The 23082-nt window shown below is 46.7% G+C and overlaps 1 protein-coding gene across 3 annotated transcripts in view; it reads left to right on the forward strand.

Moving 5' to 3' along the window:
• The window catches only part of LOC137333482 (L-fucose kinase), a 319569-nt gene that overhangs the window by 263311 nt on the left and 33176 nt on the right, over nt 1-23082 (forward strand). For all 3 annotated transcript variants that reach the window (XR_010965901.1, XM_067997639.1, XM_067997640.1), the window contains exons 7-12: nt 3150-3247; nt 6955-7035; nt 9826-9945; nt 10606-10801; nt 17512-17639; nt 20042-20143. Coding sequence is in view for 2 of the 3 variants with exons in the window: in XM_067997639.1 (XP_067853740.1) it covers nt 3150-3247; nt 6955-7035; nt 9826-9945; nt 10606-10801; nt 17512-17639; nt 20042-20143 (725 nt within the window). In the remaining variant the exon portion in view is untranslated. The remainder of the gene's footprint in view (nt 1-3149; nt 3248-6954; nt 7036-9825; nt 9946-10605; nt 10802-17511; nt 17640-20041; nt 20144-23082) is intronic.

Genomic DNA, 23082 nt, shown 5'->3' on the forward strand with positions numbered 1-23082 from the left:
GAAATGTTTGAGATTGTATATGACAATCCTTGCACTGAATCAAAACCTCAAATCACCACTGTTGAGGCTAATTCCAGATAGCTCAGTCATTATATAGAAAAAGTGCTGAATCATGCATTACAAAAATATTATAAGTTAAAAAAATTCAGCTCAGGCAATACAGGCAGAATCTAACTCGTCACAGTGCTGTATAAATGTGAACATAAGAACATAAGAAATAGGAGCAGGTGTAGGCCATATGGCCTCTCGAGCCTGCTCCGCCATTCATTAAGATCATGGCTGATCTTCCACCTCAACTCCACTTTCCTGCCCGATCCACGTATCCCTTGATTCCCCTAGAGTCCAAAAATCTGTCTATCTCAGCCTTGAATATACTCAATGACTCAGCATCCACAGCCCTCTGTGGTAGAGAATTCCAAAGATTCAAAACCCTCTCAGTGAAGAAATGCCTCTGATCTCAATCTTAAATGGCCGACCCCTTATCCTGCGACTATGCCCTCTAGTTCTAGAATCTTCTGCCAAGTGAAACAACCTCACAGCCTCTACCCTGTCAAGCCCTCTCAGAATCTTATATGTTTCAACGAGATCCCCTCTCATTCTTCTAAACTCCAGAGAGCATAGGCTCCCTTCACCACCGGCGCACAGTGGCTGCAGTGTATACCATCCACAGGATGCACTGCAGCAACTCGCCAAGGCTTCTCCGACAGCACCTCCCAAACCCGCGACCTCTACCACCTAGAAGGACAAGGGCAGCAGGCACATGGGAACAACACCACCTGCACGTTCCCCTCCAAGTCACACACCATCCCAACTTGGAAATATATCGTTGTTCCTTCATCATCGCTGGGTCAAAATCCTGGAACTCCCTACCTAACAGCACTGTGGGAGAACCTCCACCACACGAGCAGCAGCGGTTCAAGAAGACGGCTCACCACCATCTTCTCAAGGGCAATTAGGGATGGGCAATAAATAATGGCCTCGCCAGTGACGCCCACATCCCATGAATGAATAAAAAAAAGGCCCATTCTACTCAACATCTCATAGCACAACCTTCTTATCCCAGGAATTAATCTAGTGAACCTTCGTTGCACCGCCTCTAAGGCAAGTATATCCTTCCTTAGATAAGGAGACCAAAACTGTTTGCAGTACTCCAGGCAAGGTCTCACCAAAGCCCTGTACAATTGTAGTAAGACTTCCTTACTCTTGTACTCCAACCCCCTTGCAATAAAGGCCAAATGCCATTTGCCTTCGCAATTGCTTGCTGGACCTGCATGCTTACTTATTGTGTTTCTTGTACTAGGATACCCAAGTCTCTCTGGACACCAACATTTAATAGTTTCTCACCATTTAAAAAATATTCTGTTTTTCAATTCGTCCTATCAAATTGAATAATCTCACATTTCCCCACATTATACTCCATCTGCCACTTTCTTACCCACTCACTTAACCTGTCTATATCCCTTTGCAGACTCTTTGTGTCCTCCTTACAGCTTACTTTCCCACCTAGCTTTGTATTGTCAGCAAACTTTGATACATTACACTCGGTCCCTTCATCCAAGTCATTAATATAGATTGGAAATAGCTGAGGCCCAAGCACCGATCCTTACGATACTAGTTACAGCCTGCTAACCTTAAAATGACCCGTTTACTCCTAGTCCTTGCTTTCTGTCTGTTAATCAATCCTCTATCCATGTTAATATGTTACCACCAACCCCATGAGCCCTTATCTTGTGTAACAATCTTTTGTGTGGCACCTTGAAAATCCAAATATATTACATCCACTGGTTCCCCTTTATCTACGCTGCTAGTTACATCCTCAGAAAAATATAATAAATTTGTCAAAGATAATTTCCCTTTCATAAAACCATGTTGACTGTGCCTAATCATATTATTATGTTTTAAGTGCCCTGTTACCACTTCCTTAATAATGAATTCCAGCATTTCCTCGATGGCTGATGTCAGGCTAACTGTAGTTTCCTGTTTTCTCTCTCCCAATGCTCAGGCTTACTACACTTCTTGGCAACATTATAGGCTTCTTCTTTTAATCTAATACTATCCTTAACTTCTCGAGTTAGCCACGGGTGGATCACTTTTCCTGTGGAGTTTTTATTTCTCAATGGAATGTATATTTGTTGAGAATATTGAAATATTTCCTTAAATGTTTGCCATTGCTTTTCAACCATCATACCCTTTAATTTCTATCTTAGCGAACTCGCCCCTCATACCTATATAATTGGCTTTCTTTAAGTTTAAGACTCTAGCTTTGGACTTAAGTGTGAAGTGATGCATTTTCTTAGGAAGAATAAGGAGAGGCAATATAAACTAAATTATACAATTTTTAAGGGGGTGCAGGAACAGAGAGAACTGGGGGTTCACATACACAAATCTTTGAAGGTGGCAGGACAGGTTGATAAGGCTGTTAAAAAAGCATATGGGATCCTTGGCTTTATAAATAGAGGCATAGAGTACAAAAGCAAGGAAGTTATGCTAAACCTTTATAAGTCACTAGTTGGACCTCAGAATATTATTTCCAATTGTGGACACCACACTTTAGAAAGGACATCAAGGCTTTGGAGACGGTGCAGAGGTGATTTGCTAGAATGGTACCAGGGATGAGGGATTTCAGTTACCTGGAGAGACTAGAGAAGCTGGGATTGTTTGCATTAGAGCAGAGAAGGTTAAGATCAGATTTAATAGAGGTGTTCAAAATTATAAGGGGTTTTGATAAAAATAGATAGGTAGAAACTGTTTCCAGTGACAGGATGGGACGAATGGCCTCCATCGGTGCTGTATGATTCTATGATTCTAAGTAACAAGCAGAGGAATCCCCCTCCACCTGCAGCAGGAACCCAGTCTGATTAATTTACCCCCCCTTCGTAACCCAGGGGGCGCCAAGGCCAATGGTGCCCATTTACTGCCTTGGCCAAGATCATCTAACTCAACGCGTAGCAGGTGTAAGACCTAAAACTTGCCGGGGGGTTTGGCTTAGTGCCATACCCATACCCTATGACGGCTGCTGCACCATAACTTTTTGAGACAGGAACTTCATCGCTTTACTGCATACGTTTGATGAAATGCATTTAATCTTGATTGCTGGACCGACAATATGTTATGTTGATGATCTATGAATTTTGCGGCTCTTTTTCTAGATATTTGCTGGGAAGGATTCAGTGGCGTTAAAGTGGTGTCTGTGCCCGGCACGGTCAGTTATGCCAGGAATCATGGCGTCTACCTCATTGACCAAGAGGTAAGAATCCTCAATACTGCTTCAAGAATCATAGACTCTTACAGCACAGAAGTAGGCCATTCGGCCCATCTCCTCTTCTGCTCCTTAACTCTAACCAAATAGAGGGTCTTTGAACCCTCAGGCATATGACCCCTTTCCAGGGCTGTAACGGTATTTTTAATCAATACTGCCAACCCCTTCCCCCTCCTTTTTTTCTTTCCTGGCTACAATGTATTCAGGAGGAATAGGGAATGTTTAGTTTCCAATCTTCCCCTTGTTTGAAATAAAAACAGAAAATGCCGGAAATACTCAGCAAGTCAGGCAGCATTTGTGGAGAAAGAAACAGAGTTAACAGTTCAGGTCGAAGACCTTTCATCAGAACTGGGGTTTTATTTGCCAGGCAAAATGTGGGGGAGGTAAGGAAGGGGAGGAAAGAACAAAAGGGAAGGTCTCTGATAGGGTGGAGGGCAGAAATGGTTAAATGACAAAAGGGATGATGGTGCAAGGCAAGGAGGGTGGTAATGGGACAAGTACAGAAACAAAAGATGGGTCGAGAGGAGCTGTAAATGACAACAGCAGAACCATTACCAGCACCTGCTGTCCGAAAAAATGGGAGCAGTGGTCATGATCTGAAGTTATTGATATCAGTGTTAAGTCCAGAAGGTTGTAAAGTGCCTAAACAAAAGATGAGGTGCTGTTCCTCGAGCTTCCGTTGAGCTTCATTGGAACAGTGTAGGAGGCCGAGGTCAGAGTGGGAGTGGGACGGGAAATTAAAATAGCAAACGACCGGAAGATCAAGGTCATGCTTGTGGACTGAGCGGAGGTGTTCAGCAAAGCGATGACCCAATCTGCGTTTGGTCTCCCCAGTGTGGAGGAGACGGCATCGTGAGCAGTGAATGCAGTATACTGAATTGAAAGAAGTACAAGTAAATCACTGTTTCACCTGGAAGGAGTGTTTGAGGACCTGGACAATGGGAAGGGAGGAAGTGAAAGGGCAGGTGTTGCATCTCCTGCGCTCGCACGGGAAGGTGCCGTGGGGAGGAGAGCAGTAGTTGGGGGTGATGGAAGAGTGGACTAGAGTGTAACGGTGAGAGTGATCCCTTTGGAATGCTGAAAGGAGAGGGGAAGGGAAGATGTGTTTGGTGGTAGGATCGGGGAGGATGATCCGTTGAATGTGGAGGCTGGTGGGGTGGAAGGTGAGAACAAGGGGGGACCCTATTATGGTTCTGGGAGGGAGGGGAAGGGGTGAGGACAGAAATGCAGGAAATGGGATGGACACGGTCGAGGGCCCTGTCAACTACAGTGGAGGGGAATCCCCGGTTGAGGATAAAGGAAGACATCAAAAGCACTGATGTGGAAGTTGGCATCATCAGAACAGAGATGGAGAAACTGGGAGAAGGGAATAGAGTCCTTACATGAAGCGGGGTGGGAGGAAGTGTAATCAAGGTAGCTGTGGGAGTTAGTGGGCTTATAATAGATATTGGTTAACAGCCCATCACCAGAAATGGAGATAGAGAAGTCGAGGAATGGAAGGGAAGAATCGGAGATGGACCATGTGAAGGCGAGGGAAGGTTGGAAATTGGAAGCAAAGTTGATGAAATTTTCCAGTTCAGGCGAGAGCAGGAAACGGCACCGAAACAGTCATCAATTTAACTAATGGAAAAAGAGGTGAGGGAGGGGACCTGAGTAGGACTGGAGCAAAGAATGTTCCACGTATACCACCAAAAGAAAGGCATAGCTGGGACCCATACGGGTTCCCATAGTGACATCTTTTATTTGGAGTGAATGAGTGGAGGAGAACTTGTTCAACGTAAGAACAAGTTCAGCCAGGTGGAGGAGGGTGGTGGTGGATGGGGACCGGCTGGGCCTCCGTTCAAGGAGGAAGCGGAGGGCCCGTAGGCTGTCCTGGTGGGGGATGGAGGTGTAGAGGGACTGGACATCCATGGTGAAAAGGAGACCGTTAGGGCCGAGGTACTGGAAACTGTTAAGTGGCAGAGAGCATCAGAAGAGTCGCGGATGTAGGTCGGAAAAGACTGGACAAGAGGAGAAAAAAAGAGTCGAGATAGGAGGAAATAAGTTCTTGTTTGAGCCAGGTTTCCATTATTGCCACTATATCAGGACCCCTTGTGGCAACTTGTGCCTGCAAGTCACCAACCTTATTAATCACGCTCCGTGCATTTACGAGCATTCACTCCAACCCCGCCTTAGTCTGCTTTTCATTGCTCCCCTGTCTGATCCCTCCTCTTTCTGGACTACTCTTTATTCTAATACTGTTTGTCTCTCCCAGTCCTCTATGCAACATGTTTCTCCTCTCTAAGACTTCATCCTGGTCCCCCCTCCCCCTGTCAAATAAATATTTTATTTGTTGTATGAATACTTCAAAAAAAAATTTTCAAATTAGTTGTCTGATGCCTCAGGGAGTTTACCCATTGAGTAACTGATCCATACATCTGTGCTGAGTTTACTGATCTCAGCCAAAATAGCATTAGAAGCGCTATAATTGACCTCAGCATGCCTGGGCTATAAGGAGAAAAATCAGCTAGCGTTCCAGTTCCTGCTCACTATTCAGTGACGCCTGCTTAAAAAGTGCAACGTTGTCTGGGGATACGATCAAACTCGGTCGTAATATCCTCATGGTTGAATAGCCGGGCGACACTCGCCGTCATGGTCCACACGTGAAGAATGGCCAGTTGAGCGATGTATTGGAGGACTGCAGGTGCAGGCGGGGCTGTATCCCATCGAGGAAATGTGGCCCAGTGTCAAATTTTGTCCAATTATGCTCCTGTGAAGCACCGTGGGACATTTTTACTACATTAAAGGTGCTATTTAAATGCAAGTTGTTGTTGTTCTGGTCATATTGGTCTGATATTAGATAGCAAATTTATAGTGAGCACCTGTTAATCAACCAGTGAAATGTCCTGGTTGCGTAAGGTGGTGTGAACGGTTACGGTTTGCTGGAGACAGAATAATGACCCGAGATGCTTTTTTTATTGGTGCCATTTTTCTTTGGGAAATGAGCACCGGGAGACGTCCAGGGCACGATCCAAGTGTCAGCCGTGGCTCAGTGGTAGCACTCTCGCCTCTGAGTCAAAACGTCGTGGGTTCAAACCATGCTCCAGAGACTTGAGCACAAAATCCAGGCTGACACTCCAGTGCAGTACTGAGGGAGTGCTGCGCTGTTGGTGGTGCCAAGTTTTGGATGAGACGTTAAACCAAGGCCCCATCTGCCACTCTCAGGTGGCCATAAAAGATCCTGTGGAACTATTCGAGGAAGAGCAGGGGAGTTCTCCCTGGAGTCCTGGCCAATATTGATCCCTCAACCAACATCACTAAAAAAAAACAGATGATCTGGTTAATAACACATTGCTGTTTGTGGGATCTTGCTGTGTGCATACTGGCTGCCGCATTTCCTACATTACAACAATGACTACAATTTAGAAGTGCTTCATTGGCTGTAAAGCGCTGTGGGACACCCTGAGGTCGTGAAAAGCACTATGTAAATGCAAGTCTTTTTTCTTTATTTATGATGCCTCCTTATCCCTGCACCAGACTCTCGAACCCAGTTTTCCTTGCCGGGGTACGGGAGCCAGATTTCGCAGCACAAACAGCGGGAGCTGGGCCAAGGTCTCCCGCAATCCAAAGTAAAGTGGCGCCAGCATTAAAGCAGCTCCTGTGCTCGAGTGTCTGTGGCTGGGAGGTGTTGTGATGGTTTCCACTTGTCTTCCCAGGGTTACGTCTGTGATATCATCTACAAAGGAACGGAAGAGAGGATAAAGGAATGTGCGCAGCAGGACGGCAGAGTTCCTCTGGTATGTAGGAGGAGCTTCTTATCCTCTTGGTCACACTTCCCGCTTGCAGTGTTAGGGATAGTCTCTGAAGTTCTCACTCTGATTGCGGATGTATTTATTTTTTGCTTTGCCTTTGTTTTTCTTCCTTTCTTCCCTGAAAGTGATGACTGTTCCTGGCGAAGGTTTCCACAGGTATCAACTGCCCTTCAGTACCTTGGCCGAGTGGCCCTTCTCCACGTGCGGCATCGATGGTCAGCAAGCTATTTAACTTTGGAGGGCATCAAAGACATGCCAGATCTCCTTACCTGACGTCCACGCTTGTGTACTTTCCGGGAGGGGTGCTGATACCAATTATAGTGGCCCTGCCTTTGCCATGCTGGGCACTGCTGGGAGTGGCATTTCATAAAATCTACTGGTGCAGCAACCCCTCGATTTTAAAATTCTCATTCTTGTTTTCAAATCTCTCCATGGCCTCGCCCCTCCCTATCTCCGTAACTTAGTCCTTAGTCCGAGATCTCCGCACTGCTCCAATTCTACGCATTCCCAATTTTGATCACCCCACCATTGGCGGCCGTGCCTTCAGCTGCCCAGGCCCTAAGCTCTGGAATTCCCTCCCTAAATCTTTCCGCCTCTCTACCTCTCTCTCCCCTCCTTTAAGGCGCTCCTTAAAAACTACCTCTTGCTCACCTGTCCTAACATCTCCTTATGTGGCTCAGTGTCAAACTTACGTCTGATAATGCTCCTGTGAAGCGCCTTGAGACATTTTACTACGTTAAAACCACTATATAAATGCATGTTGATGTTGTTGTTGTTGTGTGTCTTGCTCATCAAGGTAGTACTTTGAAAGACTTTTATATAAAGTTTTAACTGCAAACCTGTGGGGGAATTAAACATTATTTGAGAAGAGGCATCTGAAACCTAATCCACAAACAAGGGGGATAATTTTCCAGTTCAGTAACAGAAGCCTGAACCTTCACCTCTGAGTAATTCTCTAGCGATCAGATTCAGCAGTGAATTTTGCTGTGAAACTTGACTGACCCACCATTACCATTGCAGGGACTACCTATGATGCCAATACCCCCACTCTCTGTATCACTGCTCTTTCATTTGTGTACGCACCTACAAAATACTGGTGACCTATATTTGCTAGGAGTGATTTGAAGAAGAATTATTGACATACAGTTGAATCACTCTCTGTACGTCATCTCCAGTCCCCTCTGTCGTATGCCCACTGAATCCTTACCCGGTCTCTCAGCATTGAGGAGGAATAAACTGGAGTTTTGGAAAGGGCCAACATAATGCACCATCATCTGTACATCGAAGAGCTTTACAAGAAGAAGGGTGCTGTCCATTAAGATCCAGCCAAGCCTTCACCCAACATGTCCGCACTCTTGCTTCTGGTACGTATATGCCCTTAGTAAGGGCATATACATACCAGTCAAGGTGAAAACTGCAAGATGTAGAGATGACCTAAGAAAACTTTGCCTTTCCCCAGATACCAGCCACCCCACCCCACCCCCCAACCCAGGAAGGTTCAAGGCAGAGCTTGTGGACACACTGCAGCTGCTTCTCATGGGGAGTCGTTGGTGCAAGTGCATTAAGCATTTGTGTGAGAACATCAATCGTAATTTCTAAAGCAAAAGCAAAATACTGCGGATGCCGGCAATCTGAAATAAAAACAGCAAATGCTGGAAATACTCAGCAGGTCAGGCAGCATCTATGAAGAGAAACAGAATTAACATCGACCTGAGACGTTGATTCTGTTTCTCTCCATAGATGCTGCCTGACCTGCTGAGTGTTTCCAGCATTTGCTGTTCTTAATTGTAATTTCTACCCTTGTATGACTTCAAGTCTAAACCAAGATATATATATATATATATATTGGTGGGGCCTCTGAACAAACATCTTGATGGATAATAAATGAATGCTCTATTTTGTATCTAAGTACAGTAGCCGTTAGATAGTTAGAAACTTTAAATATAGATATTTAAGAATCTTAACAAAAGAGCATTTTGTTATGTGCAGAATTCTCCCATGAGCCGATATAAAATGTGTTGGAAGGAGAAATGTGACCACATCATGTGGCCGTGTGAACGTGAAGCAATAATGAGCTTTGTGCTGAGATTGTTGGCCCCAGTTAAAGGATGACACTGTCAGCACTTAGATGCGACTCCTGTTCACAGTGCCATGGAGTACATGAGCAGCCTGTGCATTTAGAGAGACAAACAGTTGCAGAGTCCACTGCCTGCTCCTTCTGTTATGGTGGGATCAAGTCCACGGTGCAGATTAGTAACAATGCTTTGCACGGACGTTGTCGTATGTTCGCACACTTACTTGACAGCCTTTTACAGCCCAGGAAATGTCTTCCTAACCTGCTCCCAAGTTCGGGTCGCAGCTGGGACAGCACTTATGTGCTCCGTCACCTCCGTTCTAATCTGAGAGTGCTGTTTATTGCAGGGTGCCCCCTCCTCCAAATGACACCAACCCTCACATCATGGAGCAGTGTCAGCTGCTTCTCCCCATGGTGTCCACTCTGCCTCCCAAGTTAGGACAGCGTTGATCCTCCCCCCATGGTTGAAAGGCAGGTCAATCCCCAGTAGTCTACAGGTGAAGAATGGCTGCTTGCGACCAGTACTGGAGAGAAACCAGTCACTAAGGAACCAGACATCATGATGAGTGAACGCCATCGGACGGGGGAAAGGGGAGAAAGTGCAACCAAGACACACATAAATTGCTCAGACTCTGAGAAGCTGCAATTTTTTAAAAAAATAACGCCTCATTTCTGTAAATGGCTGTTCCATGTTCCCCCAGGTCTCAGGCATTGTGTTCTTCTCATCGGAGACTGCTGAGAAACTCCTGGCTACACACGTCACTCCTCCACTGGATGCTTGCACCTATATGGGTCTGGACTCAGGATCTCGTCCTGTTCAGGTACTGTTGAAATCACAGGGGCCCAGTTCATGGAGTGTCTTTATCACCACACAGACTGCAGCAGTTCAAGATGGCAGTCCACCTCCATCTTCTCAGGGCAACTAGGAATGGGCAATAAATGCTGGCCTTGCCATTGTCACCCACAACCTATGAACAAATAAATTACAAAACTGTGTTTTGGCCACGTGATGATGTCAACTCCTGTACAGGGTGTACACTGGGTGAGATGTTCTTGTGTCCACCTGAAAGAGCGGACGGGGCCTCAGTTTGACATCTGAAAGACGGCACCTCCGACAGTGTAGCAGTCCCTCAGTACTGCACTGGAGTGTCAGCCCGGATTATGTGCTCGAGTCTCTGGAGTGGGACTCGAACCCACAATCTTCTGACTCATTTGAGCCACTGCTGAGGAGGCTGCAGGGACTGAGCAGTTCTTGACGCCCTGTTGCAGGGTCTAGACAAGGGTGAAGAATGGGGGCACAGAGTAACAGAGGGCAACCAGCACCTTTGTACCCCAGCGTGAGTCCATGTCTTCAGGAGAGGATATCGCAGCTGTATAGGGCTTCGGTGTATAATGTAAAAGGGTTTATGCCGCGACAGGGTAACAGACGACTATTAATCGTGCCTCTACTGTTTGCTACACATCCCTTCCCCCCCTGACAGCTATCCATTTTCTTCGACATCTTGCTCTGCATGGCACGCCACACTCGTGAGGACATCTTTGTGAACAGAGCGAGTAGGGTTCTGCAGAGCAGCGACATCGCGAACCCCACTGCGGCTGACGGTAGTGACACAGCCATCGTAAGGAGTGCCAGAGCCGTGCTGTGGCAGGAACTCCGAGGCATTCCCGTCACCATGGGTGAGTGAAGGTCGGGCTCATGCCTCGTGTGTTTGAGGTATGGCACACGGGCAATTTACAGTGAGGAGTTCCTATGTATAATTATGCCCCTCCTTTCTACAATTTCTTTAGGATCCCCACCACCCCCCCACCACACATGCACCATTTGAGGTTCCCCGATGGAAAGCGTGTGCGAGTGACTCGCTACTATACCCATGACGGTGCTGCTCTTGATCCGACCAGTAGGAGGCGGAGGAGAGCTGACTTTCCTCTTCTTTTTTCTCCTCCGTTCGATACGAACGTACGAAAATGATGGGCAGGAATAGACCAGCTGGTCCATCAAGCCTGCCCCACACTGGTGAAGGCTGGAGCATCCTGACCAGACACGTCCTACCTCCCCTCAGCAGCCATGTAGTCTCCTGGGAAAGGCAAAAAAAAACAGAATAAAAAAACCCAGGACCAAAAGAGGAAAAAATACTCTGGAAAATTCTTCTCCATACGATCAAAACCAGTCCAGGAGAATGCATTGACCATGTGCACATTAACCATTAATCCACTTAACTTCTATATGATTTAATCTCTGCCCCAGTCAAGAACCGGTCCAGCTCCCTCTTGAAGGCAGAGAGTCAGCACCCACCACACCAGCCGGCAACGCATTCCTGAGGCTCACCACTCTCTGGGAAAAGAACCGCCCAACATCCAGTCTATTCCAGTCTGTCCTCTCCATGCCTCTGAAAACCCTCTCACAATCTGGGCAGTAAGACCTGGTTGTCCATATCCACTCTGCTGCTTGATCCAGAGCAGGAACCCTGACTGGTTTGCCCATCTCCAGCCCAGTGGCACTGAGGTCAAATATAGCAAACAAAATAATAACCAATGCTCAAACCCTGTGTGGTTCTGGTCCACCCTGGGCCTGTCCCAGTCTGTGTGGTTCTGGTCCACCCTGGGCCTGTCCCAGTCTGTGTGGTTCTGGTCCACCCTGGGCCTGTCCCAGTCTGTGTGGTTCTGGTCCACCCTGGGCCTGTCCCAGTCTGTGTGGTTCTGGTCCACCCTGGGTCTGTCCGAGTCTGTGTGGTTCTGGTCCACCCTGGGCCTGTCCCAGTCTGTGTGGTTCTGGTCCACCCTGGGTCTGTTCTAGTCTGTGTGGTTCTGGTCCACCCTGGGCCTGTCCCAGTCTGTGTGGTTCTGGTCCACCCTGGGTCTGTTCTAGTCTGTGTGGTTCTGGTCCACCCTGGGCCTGTCCCAGTCTGTGTGGTTCTGGTCCACCCTGGGCCTGTCCCAGTCTGTGTGGTTCTGGTCCACCCTGGGCCTGTCCCAGTCTATGTGGTTCTGGTCCACCCTGGGCCTGTCCCAGTCTGTGTGGTTCTGGTCCACCCTGGGTCTGTCCGAGTCTGTGTGGTTCTGGTCCACCCTGGGCCTGTCCCAGTCTGTGTGGTTCTGGTCCACCCTGGGTCTGTTCTAGTCTGTGTGGTTAGAATCATAGAATGGTTACAGCACGGAAGGAGGCCATTCGGCCTGAAGAGTGCGTGCCGGCTCTCTGCAAGAGCAATCCAGCTAGTTTCACTCCCCACCCTATCCCTGTAGCCTTCCAAATTTTTTTTCCTTCAAGTACTTATCCAATTCCCTTTCGAAGGCCATGATTGAATCTGCCTCCACCACCCACTCTGGCAGTGCATTCCAGATCATAACCACTCGCTGTGTAAAAAAGTTTTTCCTCATGTCGTCTTTGGTTCTTTTGCCAATCACCTTAAATCTACGTCCTCTGGTTCTTGACCCTTCTGCCCATGGGAACAGTTTCTACTCTATCTACTCTGTCTAGACCCTTCATGATTTTGAATACCTCTATCAAATCTCCTCTCAACCTTCTCTGTTCCAAGGAGAACAACCCCAGCTTCTCCAGTCTATCCGTGTAACCGATGTCCCTCATCCCTGGAATCATTCTAGTAAATCTTTTCTGAACCCTCTAACCTTCACACAAGAACATAAGAAATAGGAGCAGGAGTAGGCCAATCGGCCCCTCGAGCCTGCTCCGCCATTCAATAAGATCATGGCTGATCTGATCCTAACCTCAAATCTAAATTCATGTCCAATTTCCTGCCCGCTCCCCGTAACCCCTAATTCCCTTTACTTCTAGGAAACTGTCTATTTCTGTTTTAAATTTATTTAATGATGTAGCTTCCACAGCTTCCTGGGGCAGCAAATTCCACAGACCTACCACCCTCTGAGTGAAGAAGTTTCTCCTCATCTCAGTTTTGAAAGAGCAGCCCCTTATTCTAAGATTATGCCCCCTAGTTCTAGTTTCACCCATCCTTGGGAACATCCTTACCGCATCCACCCGATCAAGCCCCTTCACAATCTTATATGTTTCAATAAGATCGCCTCTCATTCTTCTGAACTCCAATGAGTAGAGTCCCAATCTACTCAACCTCTCCTCATATGTCCACCCCCTCATCCCCGGGATTAACCGAGTGAACCTTCTTTGTCCTGCCTCGAGAGCAAGTATGTCTTTTCTTAAGTATGGAGACCAAAACTGTATGCAGTATTCCAGGTGCGGTCTCACCAATACCTTATATAACTGCAGCAATACCTTCCTAAAGTGTGGTGCCCAGAACTGGACACAATACTCCAGTTGTGGCCGAACCAGTGTTTTATAAAGGTTCATCATAACTTCCTTGCTTTTGTATTCTATGCCTCTATTTATAAAGCCCAGGATCCCGTATGCTTTCTTAACCACTTTCTTAACCTGCCCTGCCAACTTCAACGATTTGTGCACATATACCTCCAGATCTCTTTGTTCCTGTACCCCTTTTAGAATTGTACCCTTCAAATTATATTGCCTCTCTTCGTTCTTCCTACCGAAATGTATCACTTCACACTTTTCTGCGTTGAATTTCATCTGCCACGTGTCCGCCCATTCCACCAGCCTGTCTATGGCTTATTGAAGTCTATCACTATCCTCCTCACTGTTCACTACACTTCCAAGTTTTGTGTCATCTGCAAATTTTGAAATTGTGCCCTGTACACCCAAGCCCAAGTCATTAATATATATCAAAAAAAGTAGTGGTCCCACCACCGACCCCTGGGAACCACTGTACACCTCCTTCCAGTCCGAAAAACAACCGTTCACCACTCCTCTCTGTTTCCTGTCACTTAGCCAATTTCGTATCCGTGCTGCTACTGCCCCCTTTATTCCATGGGCTTCAAGTTTGCTGACCAGCCTATTATGCGCCACTTTATTAAACATCTTTTGAAAGTCCATATACACCACATCAAATGCATTTCCTTCATCGACCCTCTCTGTTACCTCATCAAGAAATTCAATCAAGTTGGTTTAACATGATTTGCCTTTAACAAAATCCGTGCTGGCTTTCCTTAATTAATCCACACTTGTCCAAGTGACTGTTAATTTTGTCCCGGATTATCGTTTCTAAAAGTTTCCCCACTGCTGAGGTTAAACTGACTGGCCTATAGTTGCTGGGTTTATCCTTGCACCCTTTTTTGAACAAGAATTTAACATTTGCAATTCTCCAATCCTCGGGCACCACCCCCCGTATCTAAGGATGTTTGGAAGATTATGGCCAGTACCTCCGCAATTTCCACCCTTACTTCCCTCAGCAACCTAGAATGCATCCCATCCGGACCGGGTGACTTTATTTACTTTAAGTATACCTAGCCTTTCTAGTACCTCCTCTTTATCAATTTTTAGCCCATTCAGTATCTCCGCTACCTCCTCCTGGTACCCAATCCTGCCCTTTTTTGAGCCAGGTCTCCCTTATCGCCACAACATCATATTCCCATGTGGCTAATTGTGCCTGCAGCTCACTGACCTTGTTTACTACACTTCGTGTGTTTACTACACATGGACTGTAAACCTATCTTAGACCTTCTTGTATTCTCTCTTAGTCTGATCCCGCCTAATACCGTACTATTTCTTACTCTAGTGCTATCTTCCTTCCCCGATCCTTTGTGCCCCTTGTTTCTCCTTTCCAATGCTACATCCTGGTGCCCATCCCCCTGCCAAATTAATTTAAACCCTCCCCCACAGCACTAGCGAAACTCCCCACAAGGACATTGGTCCCAGCTCTGTTGAGGTGCAACTCGTCCGGCCTATACAGGTCCCACTTCCCCCAGAATTGGTCCCAATGCCTCAGGAATCTAAAACCCTCCCTCCTGCACCATCTCTCCAGCCATGCATTCACCTGCTCTATCCTCCTATTTCTATACTCACTCGCACTAAGAGTAATCTGGAGATTACGACCTTTGAGGTCCTGCTTTTTAATCTCTTTCCTAGCTCCCTAAAATCTGTCTGCAGGACTTCATCCCTCTTTCTACCTATGTCGTTGGTACCGATATGGACCACGACCTCTGGCTGTTCACTCTCCCCCTTCAGAATGTTCTGCAGTCGCTCAGTGACATCCTTGACCCTGGCACCAGGGAGGCAACGTACCATCCTGGAATCACGTTTGCAGCCACAGAAACGCCTGTCTGTTCCCCTAACTATTGAATCCCCTATCACTATTGCTCTCCTGACCTTTCTCCTCCCCCCCTGTACAGCTGAGCCACCCATGGTGCTGTGGACTTGGCTCTGGCTGCCCTCCCCAGGGGAACCCTCTCCCTCACTACCGGTTAGAGAGTGCAATACCCTCAGGGGGCTCTCCTGCACTACCTGCCTGGTCCTCCTTGTCTGTCTGGCGGTCACCCAGTCTCGCTCTACCTGCACTCTCTTAAGCTGCAGGGTAACCAACTCCTGAAACGTGCTATCCACGAAACTCTCCAACCCCGCGGATGCCCTGCAGTGACTCCAGCCGTTGCTCAAGCTCCGAAACCCGTAGCTCGAGCTTCTCCAGCTGGCAACACTTCCTGCACCTGTGGTTGTCCAGGACACGGGAAGCGTCCTGGAGTTCCCACAAGGCACAGGATTTGCATTCAACGGGACTGAGCTGCCCTGCCATGCCTTGATTTATTATATTATTAACTAAACTTAACAAAAATAAAGTTAAAGACTTAAAAAAAAAACACTCACCAGCTACTCACCAATCAGCTCTTTTCCTTGTGCTAACGTCACTTCTTATCACCTCTCTCCTTTTATCGCCAATCCCGCACTCCGCTCTCGGTCTCCTCTCTCACTCCTCCTTTTATCACCGATCCCTGGTCCAGGTTCAGGTCCACCCTGGGCCTATTCTAATCTGTGTAGTTCTGGTCCACCCTGGGCCTATTCTAGTCTGTGTAGTTCTGGTCCACCCTGGGCCTATTCTAGTCTGTGTAGTTCTGGTCCACCCTGGGCCTATTCTAGTCTGTGTGGTTCTGGTCCACCCTGGGCCTATTCTAGTCTGTGTGGTTCTGGTCCACCCTGGGCCTATTCTAGTCTGTGTAGTTCTGGTCCACCCTGGGCCTATTCTAGTCTGTGTAGTTCTGGTCCACCCTGGGCCTATTCTAGTCTGTGTAGTTCTGGTCCACCCTGGGCCTATTCTAGTCTGTGTAGTTCTGGTCCACCCTGGGCCTGTTCTGGTCCACTCTGGGCCTATTCTAGTCTGTGTGGTTCTGGTCCACCCTGGGCCTATTCTAGTCTGTGTAGTTCTGGTCCACCCTGGGCCTATTCTAGTCTGTGTAGTTCTGGTTCACCCTGGGCCTGTTCTGGTCCACTCTGGGCCTATTCTAGTCTGTGTGGTTCTGGTCCACCCTGGGCCTATTCTTGTCTGTGTGGTTCTGGTCCACCCTGGGCCTATTCTAGTCTGTGTAGGTCTGGTTCACCCTGGGCCTATTCTAGTCTGTGTAGTTCTGGTCCACCCTGGGCCTGTTCTGGTCCACTCTGGGCCTATTCTAGTCTGTGTGGTTCTGGTCCACCCTGGGCCTATTCTTGTCTGTGTGGTTCTGGTCCACCCTGGGCCTATTCTAGTCTGTGTAGTTCTGGTTCACCCTGGGCCTGTTCTGGTCCACTCTGGGCCTATTCTAGTCTGTGTGGTTCTGGTCCACCCTGGGCCTATTCTTGTCTGTGTGGTTCTGGTCCACCCTGGGCCTATTCTAGTCTGTGTAGTTCTGGTTCACCCTGGGCCTATTCTAGTCTGTGTAGTTCTGGTTCACCCTGGGCCTGTCCCAGTCTATGTGGTTCTGGTCCACCCTGGGCCTATTCTAGTCTGTGCAGTTCTGGTTCACCCTGGGCCTGTCCCAGTCTATGTGGTTCTGGTCTACCCTGGGCAGTGCCTTCATCCACTGGTATTTTAAATTCTGGCTGCCACACATGTGAAAGAAAAAAAAGAACGAACTTACATACAGCGTCTTTCACAATGTCGGATGTCCCAAAGTGCTTCGCAGCCAATGAAGTACTTTTGAAGTGTAGTCACTGTTGTAAAAATGCGGCAGCCAATTTGCGCAGAGCAAGATCCCACAAACATTAATTTAATAATGACCAGATAATCTGTTTTAGTGATTTTGATTGAGGGATAAATATTGGCCAAGACACCGGGGAGAACTCCCCTGCTCTCTTCGAAATAGTGCCATGGGATGTTTTACGTCCACCTGAGAGGGCAGACAGGGCCTCGGTTTAACGTCTCATCCAAAAGACGGCACCTCCGACAGTGTTGCATTCCCTCATGCCTGCACTGAAGTGTCAACCTAGATTATGGGCTCAAGTCTCTGGAGTTCTTGAACCCACAACCTTCTGACTCAGAGGTGAGAGTGCTGTCCCACTGAGCCACGGCTCACATGGTAATGATGTTTGTTGTGCTTTGCAGCCTATATAGCTGATGGTTGCCACGACTACATGAGCTTGTCGGCAGATGATCACATACGGAACCTGACCCGGAGGGGGAGCGTGTCCAGCTGTTTCGTGGACCGTCACATTGCACACTCGGAGCTGACTGTAGGTAACACCCACCTCTATACTACAGCACCTGTCAATGTTACAGCTACATAGACTCCTCTCTCCCTCCCTCCCATTCACCCTCTGGCATCAGCGCAGGTAACTTCTGCTAATGGGGTAAATAGTCAAAACTCGCGATCCAACATTCCACCTCCCCCTACAGCTCAGTGAGTAGATGTCCCACACGGTGTGGTACTGGGCCGTAGGAACAAGAGGAGGCCATTCAGCCCCTCGAGCCTGTTCCGCCATTCAATTAGATCATGGCTGATCTGTACCTCAACTCCATTTACCCACCTTTAATCCATGTCCCTTGATACCCTTACCTAACAAAAATCTATTGATTTCAGTCTTGAAAGCTCCAATTGTCCCAACATCCACAGCCTTTTGTGGGAGACTGTTCCAGATTTCCACTGCTCTTTATGTGAAAATGTGCTTCTTGATTTCACTCCTAGATGGCCTGGCTCTAATTTTAAGATTGTGCCCCCTTGTTCTTGATTTCCCTACCAGAGGAAAAAGCTTCTCTGTATCTACCTTATCGAATCCCTTTATTATTTTAAACACTTCAATTCAATCATCTACAGTCTTCTAAACTCATAGGAATACAAACTAAGTTTATACAACCCGTCCTCATAATTTTACATAGAATTACATCGAATGTGCAGCACAAAAACATGCCATTCGGCCCATCAGTTCCATGCCGTTGTTTATGTTCCACACGTGCCTCCTCCCTCCCTACTTCATTGAACCCTATCAGCCCTGGAATCGTTCTGGTCAATTTGCGATGCACCCCCTCTAAGGCCAATATATCTTTCCTGAGGTTCGGTGTCCAAAACTGAATGCAGTACTCCAGATGGAACCTGACCAAGGCTCTGTACAACTGAAGCATAACCTCCTCAATTTTGTACTCCAGCCCTCTTGAGATAAAGGCCGACATTCCATTAGTCTTTTAGATTACTTTTTGCACCTGTGCACTAAATTTCCATAATCCCTTTGCTCCTCCACAGCTCTGAGTCTCTCACCATTAAGAAAATATTCCGATTTGTCTTTCTTGGATCCAATTTGGATGATCTCTCACTTCCCCACATTGAACTCCATCTGCCATAGTTTTGCTCACTCACTTAATCTGTCTGTGTCTCTTTGTAACTTCCTGCTCCCATCTACAGAACTTAATGTGCCTCTTAATTTAGTGTCATTAGCAAACTTGGATATAGAAATCTATTTCTTCATCCAAGTCACTAATATATATGGTGAAAAGCTGAGACCCCAGTACAGATCCCTGAGGAACACCACTTGTCACATTCTACCAATCAGAGAATGTTCCCTTTATCCCTACTCTCTGCCCCCAACCTCCCAACCAATTACCAACTCATGTCACAAGATTACCTCCAATTCTATGCGCTCTCATTTTTGCCAATAATCTCTTGTCAAAAGCTTTCTGGAAGTCCACATAGACAACATCCATCGACACTCCCCTATCCACCTTGTTAGTGATCTCCTCAAACAATTCAACAAGATGAGTCAGACATGACCTACCCATCACAAATCCATGCTGACTCTCTTTGATCAGCTGATACTTGCCCAAGTGCTCAGTCACTCTGTCCCTGATGATAGATTCGAGTAACCTCCCCACAACTGATGTTAAACTGACAGATCTGTAGTTTTCTGGTTTCTCCTTCCCTTCCTTCTTAAAGAATGGAGTGACATTTACAGAGCGGAAGGTCCCAAATTCCTAATCCTGATCGGTCTGCACTAAGTTTGCAGTCTCCAATGCCCCACCTTTGACTTAGACTGAGCTGAGCACCTCTGCCAGCATTGCTGTATAGAAGCCTAGGGTGATCAGTCCTTCGATCGTCCCTCCTTCCCAATGGGGACAAGTCCTGTCTCAGTATTGTCATTGCAGACTGATAACAAAATCATCACCTGGTTTATTCCTCGAATGAAATTAACCAAACGAAAGTTGAGCATTTTTTGTTTAAGATTTTTGCATCAGCTTCAATATACAACAAATCCAAAAACTCCCCCACATTCGGTCAGCGGTTCCTGGGTGACTTTGCAACCTCCTGCCCTCTCACCTCAGGGTCGCTGGTAATTCTCAGCCTCCCTCTTTCTCCCCGTCAAAGGAAAGGAAAGTCATGGAGGCTGGGCTGTCCCACACTCGGACAGCGACTAAAAATTTTCCCCCACCCACCCACCAGGATTGGTCTGATGTCGCTCCACCATTGGCGCCTTGGGATGTTTTACTACGTTAAAGGTGCTATATAAATGCAAGTTGTTGTTGTTGATATTGATCTGCTAAAATCCAAAATGTACTTGGGATTCATTGTATAGTTTAAAGCGTTCAGTTTGATGCAAAACAAAAAGATTAAATTTATATCTTCCACGACTTCTTTGTTTTTTTTAAGCACCCTGCTCTGCTGAACGAGAACTGTTCTGTCATCAATAGCCTCCTGGACGGGGAGATCGCTGTCGAGCCAAATAGTGTTATTCAACACTGCCACCTACAGGTAAAGCTCAGGCCGCATCCGAGTCGCATCATAGAAAAATGTTCCTGTGTATATCTTCTGTAAGTCCCCAGTTATTTCATTCTGTATTTACTCACATATATTTAAATTACATAGAATTTACAGCACAAACAGGCCATTCAGCTCAACTGGTCTATGCCGGTGTTTATGCTCCACACGAGCCTCCTCCCTCCCTACTTCATCTCACCCTATTAACATATCCTTCTATTCCTTTCTCCCTCATGTGTTTATCGAGCTTCCCCTTAAATGCATTTATGCTATTTGCCTCAACCACTCCATGTGGTAGCGAGTTCCACATTCTAACCACTCTCTAGGTAAAGAAGTTTCTCCTGAATTCCTATTGGATTTATTAGTGACCATCTTATATTCATGGCGCCTAGTTTTGGACTCCCCCGCAAGTGAAAACTTCTTCTCTACGTCTACCCTATCAAACCCTTTCATGATTTTAAAGACCTCTCTCAGGTCACCTCACAGTCTTTTTTCTAGAGAAAAAAGCTCCAGCCTGTTCAGTCTTCCCTGATAGTTTACCCTCTCAGTCCTGATATCATCCTTGTAAATCTTTTTTGCACTTTCTCCAGTGCCTCTAGATCCTTTCTGTATATGGAGATCAGAACTATTAAGTGAGGAAATGACAAAGAAAGCGTGGGAAGTATAAGATTCTGCTAATTGTTTGCTAAAATAGAACACACTGGTGCAGTTAGCTAGTCAACTGACCTTTCACCTCTGGGACGGGTCAAACCGAGCCTAGACTGCAAGGATAAGAACATAGAACATAGGAAATAGGAGCAGGAATAGGCCATACGGCCCCTCGAGCCTGCTCCGCCATTCAATCAAATCATGGCTGATCTTCAACCTCAACTCCACTTTCCTGCCCGATCCCCATATCCCTTGATTGCCCTAGAGTCCAAAAATCTATCTGTCTCAGCCTTGAATATATTTGAAGACTCAGCATCCACAACCCTCTGGGGTAGAGAATTCCAAAGATTCACAACCCTCTGAGTGAAGAAATTCCTCCTCATCTCAGTCTTAAATAGCCGACTCCTTATCCTGCAACAATGCGCCCAAGTTCTCGACTCTCCAGCCATGGGAAACAGCATCTCAGCATCTACCTGTTAAGCCCTCTCATTCTTTTAAACTCCAGAGACTATAGGTCCATTCTACTCAACCTTTCCTCATAGGACAACCCTCTCATCCCAGGAATTAATCTATTGAACCTTCGTTGCGCCGCCTCTAAGGCAAGTTTATCCTTCCTTGGATAAGGAGACCAAACCTATACGCAGTACTCCAGGTGAGGTCTCATCAAATCCATGTACAATTGTAGTAAGACTTCCTTACTCTTGTACTCCAACCCCTTTACAATAAAGGCCAACGTACCATTTGCTTTCCTAATTGCTTGCTGTACCTGCAAGCTAACTTTTTGTGTTTCTTATACCAGGACATCCAAGTCTCTCTGGACACCAACATTTAATATTTTCTCCCATTTAAAAAATATTCTTTCTACCAAATTGAATAACCTCACATTTCCCCACATTATACTCCATCTGCCACCTTCTTGCCCACTCACTTAACCTGTCTATATCCCTTTGCAGGCTCTTTGTGTCCTCCTCACAGCTTACTTTCCCACCTAGCTTTGTATCGTCAACAAACTTGGATACATTGCACTCGGTCTCTTCATCTAAGTCATTAATATAGATTGTAAATAGCTGAGGCCCAAGCACCGATCCTTGAGGTACCCCACTAGTTACAGCCTGACAACCTGAAAATGACCCGTTTAATCCTACTCTCTGTTTTCTGTCCATTAACCAATCCTCTATCCACGTTAATATATTACCCCTAATCCCATGAGCCCTTATCTTGTGTAACAACCTTTTATGTGGCACCTTATCGAATGCCTTTTGGAAATCCAAATATACAACATTCACTGGTTCCCCTTTATCTACACTGCTAGTTACATCCTCAAAAAACTCTAATAAATTTGGAATGTAAAGGATGACAGTATCTTGTCCTAGCTGGCTCTAGGGGCCACCAATCTGGGAGCCTGGTTTGAAGGATTTCTTCACGAGGCTGAGTGAATTTATCCAGTCATTAGCTGAGCCATGGAGACCAGGAAGGTCTGAGCTTTGTGCTCGGTTAGCTGGCCTCAGTCCGTAAGGACGCTGCCATTCTGTATTATTCCTGGGTTAGAGCGAAAATCGGCCAGAGCTTCTACTGCTTATTCCAATCCACTGAGCTCTGGTGGAAAGTGCAAGTGCGTGGACATTGAGTGAGGGTAGGAGGGGGCTCAGATGTGATGGCCCCTGTGATCATCGACCTTGCCAACCCATTGTCGTGGCTCCAATGGGAATAACGCCCTTTTGAGGTAAGGTACCAAAGGGTGCCTGGCGCCTGCAGGTGCATGTCATATTGAGAGGTCAACTCCTGCACTGTCGGAGGTGCCGCGTTTCATGTGAAACGTTAAACTGAGGCCTCTTCTACCCTCTCAGGTGGACTTAAAAGATCTCATGGCACTATTCGAAGAGCAGAGGAGTTCTCCCGGTGTCCTGGCCAATATTTATCCCTCAATCAACATCACTAAAATAGATTATCAGGTCATTATCTTATTGCTGTTTGTGGGACCTTGCTGTTTGCAAACTGACTGCCGCGTTTCCTATATTGCAACAGTGATCACGCTTCAAAAGTTCTTCATTGGATGTTAAGCATCTTGGGACATCCTGAGGTGGTGAAAGGCCTTATAAAAGTGCAAATCTTCCATTTTTTTCATGAGAGGAGAACTTTGGCAAGGAAAAAGAATTCAAAGAAGTCAGTTAGATGAATTAGTCTTTAATGGAAGCAGCTCCTCTGCTGCTTGAGGATTGTGACAAGAGATTCAAGACCTTGAGTTATCTGCACTCCACTCGTTCCCTTGAAACCATCTCCCATGC

This window comes from Heptranchias perlo, chromosome 16 (genome assembly GCF_035084215.1).
Source record: "Heptranchias perlo isolate sHepPer1 chromosome 16, sHepPer1.hap1, whole genome shotgun sequence".
Taxonomy (NCBI): Eukaryota; Metazoa; Chordata; class Chondrichthyes; order Hexanchiformes; family Hexanchidae; genus Heptranchias; species Heptranchias perlo.